The sequence below is a fragment of the Camelina sativa genome, chromosome 1, assembly GCF_000633955.1.
Source record: "Camelina sativa cultivar DH55 chromosome 1, Cs, whole genome shotgun sequence".
Taxonomy (NCBI): domain Eukaryota; kingdom Viridiplantae; phylum Streptophyta; class Magnoliopsida; order Brassicales; family Brassicaceae; genus Camelina; species Camelina sativa.
Window position 1 is genome coordinate 21,651,797 of NC_025685.1, and position 19,498 is coordinate 21,671,294.

Consider the following 19,498-nt stretch of genomic DNA (forward strand, 5'->3'; position numbering starts at 1 on the left):
TCGGAAGAGAAATTAAGGACATTAACTTCAGCAGAGTGCCAGTGCCATGTAGTGCAAGATTCAGCATCATCTTCACCTCTCACTCCAGCGTTATCCAAATCAACCATAGCTCTCACTTTTTTCTTTTGATTACCCAAGGCAAGTTTTCTATTACCAACTCCTCTCCAAATCAACACTCTTCCAGTAACATCTCCAGCAGCTATAATTCTCTCAGTGGGATGAAAAGCAAAAGCATTGATAAACTTTGAATGATGTAGTGTCATCTTCCTGGAAACCGCATGCCTTGATCCTCCTCCAGAAGAAGGAACATCCCATATATGAATTTTACACTTGTGACGGATTCCGAAAAACTCTCCAGAGGGACTGATAACAATAGATTCTGGTTCTGCCGTCTACACAAAGAAACAAGCAAAAATGATTTGAGCTTAACACAATACAATATAACTCTGATATATGAAAACTGACCTCTTTCAAAGTGTCACCACGAGGAATTCGTGGTTTAGCAAGGTTAAATCTTCTGATATGTCCACGCAACTCTTTAGAACCGTCTTTAACAACACTTGTATCCTCAACCGAAACATAAGCAACCAACTTACCAGACAACTCACGACGTTTATCAATTTGCACTTGAGGTTCACTCAAAAGAGAAGGAATAACCTAGATGATTAAACAATACACAGATACATTCACAATCACAAATACTAATCAAAAAAACCCAAAAAAAAAGTATTCAACTTTTATATTTTTAAAACTCACCATAGAGTAAATGGGAAGCTGGGCATCGATAGTTTTCAAAAGCTCAGGTCCTGAGAAATCCCAATGACGAACTGTACCATCAAGAGACGCAGTCCAACAATAACAGAGGATCTTTTGAGCAGGACTCGATGCAGGAACAACGATTAGAGTCGTTACTGGAGCTGTATGACCTTCAAGCGAAGTAATCTATAAAAACAGAAATGTATAAATCAACGATTCGAAGAGAAACCCTGAGAACTCCGGAGAAGAATCAAAGCAATTAGGTACCTGTAAGCCAGTGGCGGCGCTGAAAACGGAGACAGTGTTTCCTGTGCAAACAAGAAGCTTTTTAGCGTCGTTGGAGAATGAAGGAGGTGAAGTTACGTAGCTTCTTCCGCCGCGAATCATTGTTTTTTTTCTTTCTTAAATTTCCGGCGAAGAAGAGGCGGAGATTTTGGGGATGAAGAAGAAGAAGAAGCAAAGGGAGACGCACAAATTTGCAAAAGCCCTAAACCCTTTCTTCGTTTTTTTTTTTCCAGCTTATTAAATTTAAATTCCATTATTTCTAAAACCGGAAAATATTACAAAAAAAAAAAAAACGCTAAAAAAAAAAAATTAAAATTACGACCATAGAGAAAGTTGGGCTGTTGTCGGGAAGAGTTTGGGCCTTTATAGTGGGCCTTGAATATAGCGAGGTCCAGTAGATCGGATAATTACGAGGTTATGAAACGCTAAACAAATTTAATTTGTAAATCACTTTTCAGTTGAATCATAGCAAGCAGAAATTTTTTTTTTTGCTAGACAGAGAAAAAACTTTAGCAAATTATTTTGAACTCGGAGACATGTAACTAAGATAAGTAGAACCTCTATAAATTAATAAGGTGGGAACCATGAAATTTTATTAATTTATAGAGGTTTTAATTTACCGATAAATTAATAATTATTAATTTATCGATAAATTAATAAAATATTAATTTATGAAGATGATTTTTTTATCAGAAATTCAGAGTTTATAAGAAATTGCTGCTATTATTTTTCAAGGTGATGATGAAGTTGAAGAAGATATGACGATATCTTTAGAACCAGTTACACATAAGGAAGCAATTATCGCGTCAAGAACTCTCTACAATTTTTGGATGCGATTTGAGAAGACAACACCAGAAGTTTTTGATGCTGTCAGAAAGATTAGAGATGCTCTCCAACAATAATGCAAATTCAATAACAAACAAACAACAATATATTCATATTTCACTAAATAATTCTTAGATATATATATATATATATATATATATATATATATATACTAGTTTATTTGATTATTAATTTATGATATTGATGGGATCATATTTTTACATGGAATTTTTAAAAAAGTTATTAATTTATTATTTTATCGAATAATGTCCAAAATTACACTAGTCTCAACTTGGGACCGAAAAAATTTATTAATTTATAGAAGTTATTAATTTACCGAGTATTAATTTGTAGATGTTCTACTGTACATATAAAAATTATTAATATATGGTAAAAAGTGAATAATGTTATTAAGCTTACAACAAACCAAATGGATGAATGGCATCTCCATTGTTACATTACATAAAACTACAAAGAGCTACATTACATAGGGTTTTTTTAAAAAATATACCAAAAGAGTCCTCTAAGGCTAAAATGGATTCCATATGATCAATCATCTGAATAAAACTTTCCTCAAGACTCAAAGCTTTTTAACTCTCTTAGAAAAACAGGTTTTGGAATTTGAACCAAAGGGGAAAGATGTTTATATTTTATGGTTTACTTATACGCTCTGTGCTTTTCCAGGCATCTCCTTTGCTTTCACAGCCTTGATATCCTGCATTTGATTTCAACAAGATGAGTGCTATAACCACAAGATGTACTAGAGGAACATATGCACTAAATCAATGACCAAAGAGACCAAGTCCAAAAACCAATCCGTGACATTTTTTGACTACCAAAAGCAATTTTTATAATTGAGTTGATATTGGGTGAAGATCATCAAGCTTCATTTACATTATATTGGTTGCAATTGTTGTGTTCATTACCTTAGAAGTAAAAAAAGAAAACACTCGAACCTAGCTTTGCTTTAAAGCTTTACCAAAATGAACATGAGACAAAGTTTTGTTCAACCAACAAGTTAACTAAAAAGCTGATGAATCAAGCGGGGACTAAAGGAGTTGTTATCGATAAGAAACTAATAGAAAGAGAGATTCAGGAACCGCAAGAACGTGAAACTAAAACGTATAGAGAGAATCAAAAAGGAAAGTATAAACACTTACTGATCCTTTGCTTTCGTAGTACTCATCCAAAGCCCACTGATACTTAGACTGGTTTAACCCAAACCATCTCACCAAATGATCATCCACACTTGAATGAGCTGTCGTTTAAGGATACACACACACAATAATGTCAAATCACAGAAACAGTATGAAAAAATCCAGATTTCAAGGTATATCAGAAGTTCAGAACTAATCTACATCCCAATCACTTCACAAAGATAGAAACTTTTACATCTGTTTCCACCATTTCTCAGCTTAATTTCCCAAGCAATCAATCAAAAAGTATCATCAATACAGAAATCATCTGAAACTCAAGATCCAGAAAAATGAGGAAACTTTTCAAGCTCAAAGTCAGTCAGATTTCTCAAGTTTCATACCATTTTGAACCTTGGTGACGGCGTTTTTAAAGAAGCCCAAAACAGAGCCGTCCTCTCCAGAAGAAGCCACCGACTTAAACTGCTGAGGGGGAGGAAGAACGGGAGGTGCCATGACAGGCTTCTGAGACACGGTGGAAGAGGGAAATTCAGGTGGTTTAGGAGTGGCCAGAGGAGTCATAAAGACTGTGTAAGGACCGATTTTTCCGATGACAGGAGGAGGTGTTGATGGGTCTTTGTTGATCGGCATCTTGAAAAGGTGATGTGAAATTGAGAGAAAATGGAAAGAACAAAATAAATTCAGACAAGAGTCTGAGAGAAAGAAGAAGTAGTAAAGGTTCTTGGTTGATGCTAGTTGTAGTTGTAGTTGCAAGTTGCAGAGAGAGAGAGAGAGAGAGTGATAAAGTGAAAGATTGGGTTTCAGAGGATATCTAGAGAGACTGATGAGGTCTTCTTTGGTTCGTTCGTCTCTGTGTTTCTATTTTTCTTCTGAAAGTGTAAATGTACTTTTTTACTTTTCACACACACCAAAAAGAGTCAAAGACCAAACACCATTTTCATTAAAAAAAAATAAAATTTGCTTTTTCGGACGAATCTTTCTTTTTTCTTCTTAAATCTTCGAACACACACCATAATTAAGGGAGTGTAGGAATGGCCTTTGAAACACACTCCACCCATCTCTGCCTTTTTATGTTCCAAGTCTTCATTTGCGGATTGGTACTCTCGCTTAGGACATCCGCATTCTCATACCTTTCCCCATATGATTTCTAGTTTTTAAGATCTATTTCGAATTTATTGTTGACTTCTCTTATTTGCAATTTTTGTTCTAGTAATAAAAGTCACGAATTGCCTTTTTTTCCTCTACTTTTGTCTCAAAAGCACCTCTTGATATTATCTTTTCTGAAGTCTGGACATCACCGGTTCTAACGGTTGATGGTTATAAATACTATGTCATTTTTGTTGACCACTTCACCCGGTACACATGGTTGTATCCGCTGAAAACAAATTCCCAAGTCGCTCAAGTTTTCCCTCTTTTCAAATCTCTGGTTGAAAACCGCTTCAAGACTACCATCACCACCTTATACTCTGACAATGGTGGAGAGTACATTGCTCTCAAACATTTTCTTGGTATATACGACATCATGCATTTAACAACACCTCTGCACACTCTTGAACACAATGGCATTGCTGAGCGCCGCCATCGCCATATTGTTGATAGACTTGCTTTCCTCTCTCATGCGAGCATACCAACAACATACTCGACGTATTCGTTTGCTACTGCAGTATTCTTAATCAACCGCCTTACCATACCTAATTTGGCGAACACATCACCATACCAGTTCTTGTTTCAGTCCACACAAAATTATGCCAAACTCCGCATTTCTTGTTGCCTCTGCTACCCCTGGCTTCCTCCCTATGGCCATAATAAATTCACTGCCAAGTCCAAACCGTGTGTCTTTTTAGGTTACTCCTTCAGTTAGGATGCATATCTATGTCTTGATGGGGTAAGTTCTCGAGTCTATGTCTCTCGTCATGTCGAGTTTCATGAGTCGGTTTTTCCTTTCTAAACACTTTCCAAACACTCTTCCTCCTCGTCTCTTCCTTTTATACCTTTAGACACGACATCAACCTCCCTTATTCATGTGTTTCATCGACCACTCGACCAGTTCTCATGCCCATCTCCTTCACCCGCAACAACAACATCGGCACAACCGACCACCACTCCACCATATTCTCCAGTGTCCACTACGTCATCTCCAGCAGTAGTTGCTTCTCCGGTTCCGCCGCACCCTTTCAACACCCATTCAATGCTCACACGGTCAAAAAACAACATTGTCAAACTGAATCCTAAGTATGGTCTTACTAGATTCCTAAAAGAGGTGGAACTTGAAAATCACATACAAGCTCTTAAGGATGAGCGTTGGCGTCGCGCAATGAGTGATGAATATGATGCTTTTGCTCAAAATGATACTTGTGAATTGGTTGATCGGTCGATGGCTTGGAATATTGTTGGTTCCAAGTGGGTTTACCACGTCAAACATTTGCCATATGGTGATGTTGATCGTTTTAAAGCTCGTATGGTCGCTAAAGGCTTCAATCAACGACTAGGTATTGATTTCATGAGACCTTTAGTCCAGTTAACAAGCATGCCATGATCCGCATGATTCTTGGCACAACTATAACACGTAACTGGCCCTTGAAGCAATTGAATGTCAACAACGCATTTCTTCAAGGTCCGCTTGAAGAGGAAGTGTTCATGCTTCAACAACCATGTCTTGTTGACAGAGACTATCCTAATCACGTTCTTCGGCTCAAGAAATCTGTTTATATTCTCAAACAATCCCCACAGGCATGGTATAATGCCCTGAAGGACTATTTTCTCGGTCTTGGCTTCAAGAACTCTGTTGCAGATGCCTCTCTCTTCATCCTTCGCACCAGCTCCGCCTATGTCTACATTCTTGTTTAGGTTGATGATATCATCATCACGGGTTCGTCTATGGCTGAGATTACCAGGGTGACAAATTTGTTTGCTGTCATATTCTCTCTCAAACAACTAGGTGACCTCTCTTATTTCCTTGGCATGGAAGCTTCTCGCACCTCTACAGGTCTGCTTCTTACTCAAACAAAGTATATCACTCATCGGCTTCGTAAAACCAAGATATTCAATGCAAAGCCAGTCGCAACTCTTATGTCCTCCTCTCAGATTCTCACGCTCACTACTGGGACTGTCCTTCCTGATTCGACTGAGTATCATGCCACTGTTGGTAGTCTGCAGTATCTTGGTCTAACTCGACCTGACATTGCTTTTGCGGTGAACTGACTCTCCTAGTTTATGCATTGACCAACGGATGCTCATTAGGTCGCTATGAAGTGTGTTCTTTGTTACTTGGCTAGCACTCCTCACAAAGGCATCTTCTTCTCGGCCTCGACTCCTCTTTCTCTTTATGCGGCCTGGGGCGGTAACCGTGATGACTACATCTCCATTGGTGCCTACATTGTTTATCTTGGCAAGCAGCCAATCTCCTGGTCTTCAAAGAATCAAACAGGTGTTTCAAGGTCCTCTACTGAAGCTGAACACCGGGCTCTCGCAAATGCAACTTCTGAAGTAAAATGGCTCACTTACTTAATGGATGAAATTGGACTGCAGTCTCCGCTTATTCCAGTTCTTTTTTGTGACAACATAAGGGCTACATACTTGGCGGCATATCCGGTTTTCCATTCTCATATGAAACACCTTTCTCTTGACTATAAATTTTTCCGAGAGCTAGTTCAGGCCAAGGCCCTTCGTGTCTCACACATTTTCTCTGCTGATCAGCTTGATGACGCCCTGACAAAACCGCTTCCTCGTGCGCGTTTTCTTTAGCTGGTCTCCAAGATTGGACTCTCTTCCCGATGTCCATCTTGAAGGGCGTATTAGTGTAGATAACAACCAACTGTTATTTGAGTTAATCATGTATAGATTTGAGTATATCACAAATATACTCAATCCCTACTAGTATATATCTGTTATGCATATGATCAATAGTAATCAAGCTTTTACAATTCTCTACAGTAATTCCCCAACTGCAACCTCTTAGTGGGCTCTATGTCCACTCCCAATCCATGGGTCCACCTTCCTTAATGGGCCTCACGTCCTCTCACTAGGCTCGTGAGCTCATCCATATCCGACGGTTGGTTTGCTATGTCCGGGAAGCTTTAGAGACTTGTTTACCGTCCCTACAAAGCACCACATGATCTTTCCCTGTGTTTTGTCCTCACTCGCACACTTCCGACAACCACTTCCCAGAAGGTCACCCATCCTGAGACTATTTCAGCTCAAGCACGCTTAATTCTGGAGTTCTCTCAGGCCCCTTGACCGAAAAGATAAGTGCACTTCGCTGACAATAGTGGCCAAATCAATTATTTGAAACCTCTCGGCAAGTCTTTGAAACCGGGCTGTCACACAATCTATGTATTTTTGTGATACTTTCCATGACTTTATTTTGTAAAGAAAGTGTCTAAAATCATGAATCAATAGCATAATAATTGAATTTATTAACAATCCTAGACTCTTTTGTTTTAATGGAATAACACAAAACTTTTTTTGACTTTATAAAAATCTGAATCCAGTAACCCATATTTGTTAAGATTTTAAATAAATTTTTACAAATAACAAATTAATAACACTAAACTTTAACTAAGTTTAACAAAATCATAATCTAATAACAATAGAATCTAACCTAAAGTCTTTTGAAACTTTTTTCAAATCTCAAACCAATAACCTCCACTAAGTTTTTAAAAAAAATCTTCTTTCATATACACGTATATTACTTTTTATAAGTTTTACTGAAATTCTTTGACAAATGTTACAATCTATATAATATTGTCACATCTCTATTAGATACACTTAAAACATATGTTATCACTAAATTACATATGACATGTGTCTAATATTAGACAAAGTTTGGGTATGTGAATGCAATGTTAAGATCTCTTTAATTGTAAAATACTACTTTTTATATTGGTATGAGTACTTCCAACTTTTAGATATATAAATAATAAGATTTGTAACACACACAAAACTACACAAGAAACACATAAAGAATTGTTAGTGAGAAAAACAAGTAAGGGAAAATGGATTTGGGACTAATGATTGTGTTTGGCATCGCTGCCGTGGTGGTAATAAGCCCGGTGGTTCTTGTGGTACGGTTCCTCCTCCCCAAAAAGCGTAATCATGAATAAAAAACTGACGAGAAATTGTATTTCTTGAACAAGACATTTTAGAAAGTATAGAAGAAAATATCAATGTATGATTATTTATTGCTGCAATGTTTTGAAATGTGTTTGGAGCATGATTATAGTCTTCCTTTTTTTTTTTATGTGCGTGATTTTTTCACTAACATAATTTTGTCATATTTTAAATATATAGATACACATTTCAAATCAGATTTTCTATTTTGTTTACATCGTTTTTTTCATAACGCAGGTGTTGATGGCTTGCAGACACTAACTCTAGATCCTGAGAAACTATCTTAAATTGCTAGAACGGTGGTGGTCACATTTACTCCGTTTTATTTAATAAGCAATATATATATATTGATAATTATTATATCACTCAAGTGTGGTTACGACGATTTTCACAACTGATAATGAAAATTACAAAATTTTCTTTCTAGAATTCTTACCCGAATAAAACACAACATGCCATGATGTGATGCCATATCTATTATATATATATTTTTTAAAAATTAGAGAACAACATATATTGCATATTTCATTTTTTTTTTTATGAATAGAATCAATTGATACATCTTAATATTTGTGAAAAAGGTATTTCAAGCGGTGGACAAAATAGTTAGCAAATTTGGAAAGTTATCCGCAGGCTTGTGCGGGCAAATAGTTTTTATAAATAATTATTTAGAAATAGTTTAATTGTAGATTATTTTAGATTTTAGATTTATTTTTAAAAATATTTAATTATTTATAGTATTTTTATATAGTAGTAGTTTAAAATTTTTAAAACATTTTTGAAATAAATTATATTCAATAAAATAGTTTGCCTCAATCAACAGTTTCTTAACAAAAAAAATAGATTATAACTTTATGATCTTAAATTTCATTTGTTCCTTCAATATTTCAAAAAGTCTCAAAAAAAAACATAGAATTTGGTATCAAAATAAATTTAGTTACAAATTTAAAATAAAGGAAACTCATATATGGATTTAAAGTATTTGTTACTATACACATTCATTCACATTAGAAGGACCTCATTCTAAGATTTAATTAAATATTTTCATATACGCAAATAGATCTTAATTTAGTCTTCTTTTGCTTCTGTTTCAGTTTGTGAAGATTCACCCTAATGCTTCATCACATAGTTTATGTGATAACAGCCAGCAAATTCAGAGCTGTAAATATGAAAAATGTATTAACAACTTTAACTATAATTTTTTTACACAACCTAATATTAATCTATATACACAACTTACATAGCTTTGTGATGTTCAACTCGTTGAAACTCCGATTTGATAAAGATCTTTGAGAAGGCTTAAGTGTTTATAATTGTAACACCTCGATCGTCACCTTTCAGTGAGACTCATGTTCACTCCCAGTCTATGAGCACACCTTCTATAATGGGCCTCACGCCTTTTCACTAGACTTGTGATCCCATTCATATCCGACGGCCGGTTTACTACGTCCGGGAGGTTTAAAGACTTGTTACCATCCCTACAAATCACCACATGATCTTTTCTTGTGGTTTGTCTTAACTCGCACAGTTCCGACAATCACTTTCCGGAAGTTCACCCATCCTGAAACTACTCCAGCTCAAGCAAGCTTAACTCTGGAGTTCTCTTAGGAACCTTGAGCGAAAAAATAAGTGCATTGGATGATATAGGTGGCCAAATCAATTTTTTTAAACTTCTCCACAAGTCACTGAAACCAGGGTGTCACAATTCACCCCCACTAACATATCGCAATTTCCTCGAATCAATGAGTACTGATCTCGGCATACGCCACCAAATATTGTTTAAAGTACCAGAGAATTGAATCTGGACAACGCTTTGTCGGATTTTGACCACTCTGTTTTGGGTTTTTCAACAGCCACATGATTCCGTCAGAATCTACACCAACAACCTGTTTTGGCGACTCCGATCCAAGTTCAACTTCCATTCAAATTTAAAGACATATTTACCAAAATATAAGATATTTCTACGCTTGGGTTTATTTGATATCTTTTTGTTAAAATTATATATGATTGATGAAAGTTATGAAATACAATATCTTATCGAAAATTTTAAATTACTAATTAGGCAAAACTTTTATTTCAGATACACAAAAAAGAAAAAATCAGTTGTGTTACAATATCAAATATGATCTAAAGAATCATGAATTTAACTAGACGTTTAGGCGAGGCTGATCAAACTGGTGACCTCACATATCCTAAATCGTTTCTTTGACCACCAGAAAAACAAAACATTTTTTAAAATTATGCATTAATCTCGTTTTCTCATATTTAATTGACCGCCACCAAACTATGTCTTCTTATTTTTTTTACTATTTTCTTACTTTTATTATTCTTTCTCGTCATTTTTATTGTCAAATTTTTATGATAATTGTTATAATTACTTTTATCGTCATATTTTTCTATTGAATACTCTTCTTCTTCCTTTTTTTTTGTCAAACTTCCTCATATTTTTCTATTGAATAATCATTTAATTGTGTTACTTGTTGTTTTACAGCCTCCTTTTGTTGTGAGTCTTGTGACCACGGGCATTGGTAACTTTTTAGTTTGTACTCTTTCTTTGAAATTAATCGCAAAAGTGATATTACTACATTACTAGTTTTTTCCGTTTTACTGTTATCTTTTTACTGCTATTTTGTAACGTTTTGTGTCACTTTTTTTTTTTTTTGGCAACCACGTTTTGTATCAGTTATAAACCAAGTTGCGGATATAATCGCAAAACATGCCCATCCTTTTATCATAACCGGATTGGACATGGATTTTTGTGATGGTGGATAACAGGATAACCAAAACTCTAATCGAAGAAATGAAAAAAATATATGGAAGTACTAATAGGGTTTTAGGTTTTTAGATCATTTGGCCACTTACAAAAACTTCACTACAGAAGACGGTATGTACAATCCAATTCATAATATTTTGCATATACAAAAAACCCATTACAATCAACAGATGAACAAAACATGGACGTATCATACTCACCATGTACAGAGCAATATGAACATGTTTTTTTTGATCCAATGTATAGATCTTTTTGTCCCAAAACATCTAAAAAGCCTGAACTTCATCACTTGATCAACTGCTTGCAGTTGTTGAAGTTGCTAATAACAGTTCATGAGCTTCATTTAGCATCCACTCTTCTCCGGTCTGGCCACCTAAGACCACCAACCGAGTTCCTCCCACCACACAAGTTGTGTGTCCCCACGCAAACCTCGGTGGACTTCCCTGAACATTCAGTATTCTCCATGCCGGTTTCTCTTCCGTTGGATCAAGAAGATAAAGTTGAGAAGCTGAGTCAAGCCCTGCAACCGAACCACCAAAGATCAAGATTCTACCACCGGGAAGGCTTATCGCCACATGATCCAGCCTCGGTGGTGGAGCTGCCATGCCTCCCGGGAGGCTAGATCCATAACCAATCACAGGTCTCCAACTCGGTTCATCCTCGCTAAGATCCATCGTGTATACATCGTTAGAGCGGAATCTCAGAGAACCGTTTTTCGCAAGACCGCCAAACATGAGGATCTTACGGTCACCATAGACGGTTAGAGTATGTCCGAGGCGAGATGGAGGAGTCCATGGAACTGGTATCTCCCTCCAAGTTGGTATATCCATCGAAAGGTCAAGCAGGAATGTATCACTAAGTAGAGCTCCTGAATCAGCACAGCCACCTGATACTATCAGCTTAGTGCCATCAAGTGTGCACGAACTGTGCCATGATCTTGGTATCGGAGGGGCCAATCCGGATACTTCTCTCCAGCTCGGCGGGTCTGCATCAAGGTCTAATAAGAACACATCATTGAGTAATCCGTGGCTCCCATAACCTCCAAACACTACTAGACGGGATCCATTGACACAAGAAAGCGTGTGACCCCAGCGACCTGGAGGAGGAGAACTGACCAGAACAGATTTCCACTCAGGACTACTCGAGCCAAGGTCCAACACAAATGTATCATTCATCGGCTGCATATTCACGCCTTCGCCGCCAAAGATAACAATCCTGTTCCCAACCGCACAGGCACTGAAATTACACCGGGAAGGTTCAACAGTACCTCCAACCGAAAATTTCCTCCATGCTGTAGCTTCATGAGTGGTGAACTCTCGAGCCAGTCGCACCCAACCGATCCTCTTTGCACCAGGAACACTCTCAAGAACACGTGTTGCCTCGGTACCCCATGTGTTTTGACAGACCATTCTCCATACATCATCATTCTTTGTCAAGTCATTGAGCCGCCGACACACGCAACTAACCGATGCAATATCACCAGGAGTCAACTGTGACAATATCCTGATAGCTATGACCTCATCACTCAGTTCGAATATCCCACAGAGTCCACGAGACACATTACGCTCTCCGATTGGTAAAGCAGAGGTAAACGAGCGAGATATTCTTGGGATGTCTCTTGCAGATAAATCAGGGCCGAGATCAATTTTTGCATCAGTAAAGAAAAGAACACCTATGAAATGAGTGATTTCATCTTCTTCACGGATAGGGACTAGACGCAGCTTGTTGATCAAGGGAGATCCATCTTTCCGAAAGTTGAGCAACTCTCCTTGAAACTCGATGCCATTTTCTAGACATTGCCGCATCTTCGACACAATCGTAGAATCTACCATTGGATGCCTTCTTTTTGCAAATGGCCCTCTACATTGCAAGAACCGGCTGCCAAAAAAAAAAAACCAACAACATCACAAAATCAGATACAAAACCCTCTTTTCTCTTCGTCAGAGTAAATAACTAACCACTGAACTATATATGCATATAATTAACATGAGAAACCAGATTAAAATCACTACAATTTGAAAGTAGTGGATTCACAGAAACATATGTAAGTAGACGAAGAACAATACCCCAAGTCTACCAAATCAGGACATGTGCGAGAAACTATCAAAGTTGGCAGTTTTTAAACAGTAATCGAGAGCTAAGCAGATCACTAGAAACTTAAATCTAACATCTAATCCTCACATCATAGATTTGCTCCTCTATCAACAACTTCTAATTTATTAACAAGTCCATGATTCCAAATTTGCTCTAGCTAAAAATACCAAATGATATGTCAATATAAAATCAACAAGAACCATAAGAACGAATTGAAACATTAACGTCTGTCAAAACAGGTTTCCACAAGCTCTATTGTAACATCCTACCAATACACCACACACACAAAAAAAAAAAAGATTCGCTACAGTAGCAAAATCATGGCCACAAATTTTAGGGTAAAGCTAAAGAAGAAGCAAACTCACCAATTTCGACCAATAACTTCCTCAGCTCGATACCCAGTAACCATCTCAAAAACAGTGTTGACATAAATGATAGGGTTATCAGGTTCAAGAGCATCGCTGACCACAAACCCACACGGCGCCGTTCCAGGAAGACTACCTACCGGAAACGGAATCGCTCCGTTATCTCCGCCGAACCATCCATCTGCGGCAGCTACTTCATCTCCGCCGCTGAGATCGGAATCACTATCCCACTCCATTTGATTTTGCATACACACACACACACCCAGAAGAAGAAAAAAGCTTACAACTTTAGACAAACCCCACGAATCTTCTTCCTCACCACCAACAGGAGAAGAGTAAGACCCAAAATTTTGGGTTTTGAATCGAGCAGAGTTAGAGAAAGAGAGGAATCTGATATTTTTAGGTACTCGAAGTCTCCACCTAAAGAAAAAAAGCTCAAAACTTTAGACAAACCAATGAATCGTATTTGTGAGCAACAGGAGAAGAGAGGCCCAGAAAGAACAAATTTTTGAAATTGAATCGAGCGAAGAAAGAGGAATCTGATATTTGTAGGTAATGGAAGTCTCCACCGCCCACTTCTATGAGGAGAAGAAGAAGAAGAGAGAGAGAGAGATGATTGGGTCGGCCGATGACTCGGATCTTCTCAGTGCCTCTCCTTTTTTTCATCTTAAACCGGACCGGTTCTTTAATTTTACCTTCCCGGTTTAATTTATCTTTCCGGTTTACAGAAAATATCTTGCGAGTTTTGATAAGATTTTTTTGGTGGTTTTACCAAATGCATGTGTGTATCACATTTTATTTTGGTATCACATTTTATTAATTGAAAAAACATTATACGAATGACGCGAAATGTAACTTTTTCTGCTTCAACAAGCTCTCTTGTGTGACATATTTTAGCTAAATTTATCGCAAAAAATTTGGGTATATAAAATATAAAATTAATGAATTATACACAAAGGTTGATATATTTATATATATATTTTTTAATATAATATAAAATCAAACATAAAAAATATAGTACTTAATGGCAATCACTAGTCTCGATAAAAAGAACAACCCAATGGCAAATCGCTACGACAGCAAAATGATCAAAATCTTATTGTTGTCTCGCTAGAGGCGGTGGATGGTCGCAGTAGCCACCAACATGTAAACAAACAAGGCCGCACCCAAAAAAATAAAGTAAATACAAAACTAAAAAACCCCCATCAATCAAGTGCATCGATCGAAAAAATGAACAAGTACGTAGTCGAGCCAAGTCCTGTTACGTGGCTCAGGTACATAAGTCCACCATTCAGGTCTCTCTTCGGTTATCGAGTATTTGAATTCCGATACGTTCTCATCGTTATAATCTTATTGGTCTCTGGTTAATTTTCCTCCAAGCGAGAGCTAATATTGGCAAGCCATGAGTAAAGCGATGGTTGAATGATGATGCTGCTGCATGCATATATTTTTCAGTAATTAGTTTTTTAGTGTGGAGAGTCATGTTACAAACCAAGCTGTCATTAATAATATACCTAAATGTGGATGAACAATCGATTCTCGTGAACTTGAGAATGTTGGGAATGAACCAAAACACACTGTTGTTGGTTTAATGGTTTCAAATGTCTCTCTAGATATGGACTCTCATTCCTACAAGTACAAAACACATCAATCAATGTGTATCCATATATCTAAATCGAAGGGTATATGATTCAAATATTATTAACAATTATACTTTCTGTCTGAGAAAAAAAAAATGTTATACACTCTATTACAAAAAAGCAATAAATTGACATAATTAGTTGATATTAGGTTAAATCTTAACGTACAAAATCGATTGCCTAGGGACAAAATCGATTTTGGCATCAGAAATTAAGCAAAACCTCAACCTCAAGTGTGTAAATTGACGATTCAAAGCTTCATCTTTAAAGTTCCAAAATCAACATATACTAGAATATCTATAGTCTATAGAGAATATACAACGAAGGAGAAATTCCAAAACGGGAAACAGAGAGCAAAACAGGACAAAAACAATAACCTGCGACCGAGGAATGTATGAGAGACACGGTAGGTGGTTGTAGCCAAACACTGCATGATTTTGACACCCGCTCAAACTTTGGAGGTTTTATGGTTAAAGTTTTAAGAATCCATATCATCAATGTATGCTATATGATTATTATGAAACATGTTATTAGTTTTGTTTTCTTTCTAAATTTAGACAATTTCTATTTTGTTAACTGAGAGTGTTCCTATTTCTCTCAAGAGTAAAAACATGTAACCTTTTTATTCGTCCTTCATCATCAAAAGTTTTGCTTAAATTTAAGTGAATGAAATGTAAATTCAATACAAAGAAAAAAAAAAAAAAAGAAACCCAAATCTACAAAAAAACAAATATATATAATTGATTTAGGATTCTAAATTCTCACGTACTCGGAGAGCAAGCCTTTGAATAGACTGATCATCAAAGCGGGGATCAAAGGTCTTAATCTTATACACAAAATCCATAGCTTCACTATACTTCCCTGCTCTGCAGTAACCATCCACTACCATTTTAAAAGTCAGCTCATTTGGTCTGCAATCATTCTTCGCCATGCACTCAATCACATCTTCTATCTCTTCAAACATTCCCATCGCCGTGTAACCCGAAACAAACGTGTTGTAAGTGAATATGCAAGGTCTGATTCCGCGCGCTGTCATCTCAGACAACATCCTAACCGCTTCTTGCATCAACCCTCTTCTGCAGAAACCTTTGATCACCGTGTTGTAAGAGACCAGGTCCGGTTTCAACTGCCATTTTTCTAGAGTCTTGAGAATATCTTCGGCTTTCCAACACTCTCCTCTTCTTACGTACATGTCCATGAGGCTGTTGTAGGTTACAAGATCCGGGTTTAGCCCGTCCTCGCGGATAGACTGAAGAATCCCCTCTGCTTGATCGTACATGTTGTTCCTTGTGAAAATGGAGAGCATTGAGTTGAAAATCACCATGTCGGGTTTGAATCCGTGCTTTTTAAACAGCGTGAATGCTCTCTCAGATCCCGCTAGTGCCCGGCATTTGAAGTTTGCGAGAAGTAATGTTCTCAAAAGCATCCAGCTTGGGAATATTTGGCCCTCGTTTATCCCGTTCTCGATTCTCTCTATCCCTAGATAGTTCCCTCCTTTAGCATAACACTGAAGCATCAACGAATAAGATGTTTCAGTTGGTTTGAAGCCTTTACTTTTCATGTCTGAAATCACATTCTCGCCGGATCTCCAATCTCCTTGTCTAGCCAAGGCATTAAGTAACGCGTTGTAAGTTGTAACACAAGCGTTGAAACCTGCTTTTGTCATCTCACCATACATTCTTGATGCATCAACCTCTGAACCACATCGCCCATAAGCACTAATCAGCGTGTTGAATGTGTCCCTATCAGGTTCAAATCCACAGCTCTTCATTTCACGGAACACCCGGTTCACAAACTTATCCATACCCTTATTCCCACACAGAGCAAGCATTGTGTTCCAAGTGGCTCGATTAGGGGAACACCCATTAGACTTCATATCACATAACATCTTTATCATTTCATTGGACCTCGACTTTTTCCCCAACATACTAAGCACTGCATTGTAGGTGCAAGTATTTGGAACACAACCAGCTTCTTTCATACTATAAAACAGCTTCAAAGCCTCATCCTCTTTTCCCGCCTTTCCATACGCATCTATCACTGTAGTATATGTGATTGCGTTCGGCATTACACCCTTTTCCGTCATCATCTCAATGACACCAGCAGCTTCCTTGCTAAAACCGGCTCTAACATAAGCGGCAACAAGCTCATTGTAAGTCACAGAATCAGCTGGGCAGTTTTTTTCCTCCATTTCCTTCAAAACACTTAATGCTTCTGTATAAACCCCGGCTTTACCAAAAACTTGCAACAAAGCATTGTAAGTCACAGTTCCAGGTTCATAGCCGCACGACTTAAGTTCAGCGAAAAACTCCTTGGCCTCTCTTAACAAACCTTCTCTTGCACAAGCAGATAGAACAGTGCTACAAGTAAACTCATCAAACTTCAATCCTTTGCTTCTCATTTCATCTAAAACCACTAGAATCTTCCTCCAAGACCGACCCATTTTCCCAAAAACATCTAGAATCACATTGTAAGTAACCAGAGTTGGTGAAGGTCCAAACTCTTTCATCCTCTCAAACAAATTGATAGCCTTTTCATACTTCCCTGTCCGTGAATAAGCATGTAGAATTGTGGTGTAAGCGCGAACATCGAGAAGATACTCTTGTAGAGGAATTTTATCGAGCAACTTAGCTGCAACAGAGTATTGAGACTCTCTACCTAAGATCCTAACTAAGATTTCGATAACTTGATGATCTAGCTTCAAAGCACCAGAATTCGAAGACGAAACTAACCATTCAAACAAAAAAACAGCTCTTTCCCAATGCCCAGAATCATCAAGACCCTTAAACAAACTAACCAAATCAGTTCTAAACAACTCAGATTTCACAGAATCGAAGAACCTATTCAATCCAGGCAAAGGCTGTTCAACGATTGAATTAACCAAGATAACTTCTTTCTTACACAAGAGTTTCAAAGACCCACCTCTCTCGTTCTCAATCTCAACACCCAGAACAGAGCTCGACGACATGGGCTTCGTCGAGTCCTGCCGCCATTTATGAGTCGGTGACGATGAATCAGCCGAGACTTCGAGAGAAGGGAAACGAGCAGCAGCATGTCTGGGAGGCGTGGAGGAGAGATGAACGAGATGGTGAAGGAGAGAATCGAGAGGGAAAGAAGGAGGAGAAGGAGGAGGTAAGTGAAGTGTAGCGGAACTGAATTTGATAGATTGGTTAGAGGATTGATGAGGTTGTGGAGATCTCTTGGATTGAATTGGGTATGGAGGTTTGTGAGGGAAGAGTGCTCCATCCATTTTTTTTTTTTGGATGATGAAGTTATCCGAATTGGGAGATTGTGATTGATAATGGTGTATGAAGGAGAAGAGAGTGATGAAGCAAAAGATTAAAAATAAAGTTAGCGCCTTTAGGTTCTTTTGGTTTTGGGTTGAAGTTTGGGAATTTTGAATGGCCGTAAAAAGGACTCGTCTTTATCGCATAACAAGATTGCGTTACGAGAGTCTTGCCAACATTTTTGTTTCCAAAGCGTATGACTCTATTCTCAATTAAACCGAACCAAACCAAACCATACTAAGTTAAACCAGCCTGGGCATTGGATACTCGGCTCGGATTCGGGTTTTGCGGATAAAGGAGTTTAGCATCCAATACAATAAATAAAACATTTTGATTCGGGTATTGTCGGTTTCGGATTGGTTCGGGTTTGAAATCTCAGAACCGGTAAAAACCTGATTTTTCGGATACACAAATTCCCAAAATTTTACCTCAATACCCGGAAATTGATGAGTAAAGAACCGGTTATTTGGATAAAATTTTGGGTTTCAGAGGAAAATTTGGGTATTCAGAAAAATACTCTAGTCGGGTTTTTCGGGTCTGTTTCGATTTAAGTATTCGGTTCAGTGTTTTATTTTTCAGTCCTACGAGTACTGTACTTAGGCTTGGACAAATAAACCGAACGCGAGGAACCGAACCGAACCCGACCCGACCCAAAATACCTGAACCGAACCGATTATGTCTAAATAACCGATCAGTTTTTGTTTTCAAATAACCATAGGTATCAGGTATTACCCGAACCGAACCCGTGAGTACTTATCCATAGCCGAACACATTTATACAGGATATCACATATGTTGATTTGCGGCAATCCGTTTGCCTTATTCTCCCTCTTCAAATCCTTGTGANTTTTTTTTTTTTGGATGATGAAGTTATCCGAATTGGGAGATTGTGATTGATAATGGTGTATGAAGGAGAAGAGAGTGATGAAGCAAAAGATTAAAAATAAAGTTAGCGCCTTTAGGTTCTTTTGGTTTTGGGTTGAAGTTTGGGAATTTTGAATGGCCGTAAAAAGGACTCGTCTTTATCGCATAACAAGATTGCGTTACGAGAGTCTTGCCAACATTTTTGTTTCCAAAGCGTATGACTCTATTCTCAATTAAACCGAACCAAACCAAACCATACTAAGTTAAACCAGCCTGGGCATTGGATACTCGGCTCGGATTCGGGTTTTGCGGATAAAGGAGTTTAGCATCCAATACAATAAATAAAA

General features: G+C 37.6%; 4 protein-coding genes across 4 annotated transcripts in view; all 4 read right to left on the minus strand.

The window, feature by feature from the left end:
• Window positions 1-1,143, minus strand: part of LOC109124408 (WD repeat-containing protein 75-like) — a 3,021-nt gene extending 1,878 nt beyond the window's left edge. Inside the window, exons 1-4 of the mRNA XM_010427134.1 lie at window positions 1,024-1,143; window positions 757-942; window positions 466-657; window positions 21-392 (exon numbers count right to left, since the gene is read on the minus strand). Coding sequence (XP_010425436.1) covers window positions 21-392; window positions 466-657; window positions 757-942; window positions 1,024-1,143 — 870 coding nt within the window. The remainder of the gene's footprint in view (window positions 1-20; window positions 393-465; window positions 658-756; window positions 943-1,023) is intronic.
• LOC104700937 lies at window positions 2,232-3,890 on the minus strand. The gene is made up of 3 exons (XM_010416549.2): window positions 3,404-3,890; window positions 3,027-3,124; window positions 2,232-2,581 (listed from the first exon to the last, which is right to left on the minus strand). Exons 1-3 carry the CDS (start codon window positions 3,648-3,650, stop codon window positions 2,528-2,530), a joined length of 399 nt encoding a protein of 132 aa, XP_010414851.1. The 5' UTR covers window positions 3,651-3,890; the 3' UTR covers window positions 2,232-2,527.
• On the minus strand, window positions 10,956-13,983 carry LOC104700946 (adagio protein 2-like). The gene is made up of 2 exons (XM_010416559.2): window positions 13,362-13,983; window positions 10,956-12,780 (listed from the first exon to the last, which is right to left on the minus strand). The coding sequence occupies exons 1-2, from the start codon at window positions 13,607-13,609 to the stop codon at window positions 11,196-11,198; spliced, it is 1,833 nt and encodes a 610-aa protein (XP_010414861.1). The 5' UTR covers window positions 13,610-13,983; the 3' UTR covers window positions 10,956-11,195.
• LOC104700955 (pentatricopeptide repeat-containing protein At2g18940, chloroplastic-like) lies at window positions 15,638-18,370 on the minus strand. The gene has a single exon (XM_010416570.2). The coding sequence runs from the start codon at window positions 18,249-18,251 to the stop codon at window positions 15,747-15,749; it is 2,505 nt and encodes an 834-aa protein (XP_010414872.1). The 5' UTR covers window positions 18,252-18,370; the 3' UTR covers window positions 15,638-15,746.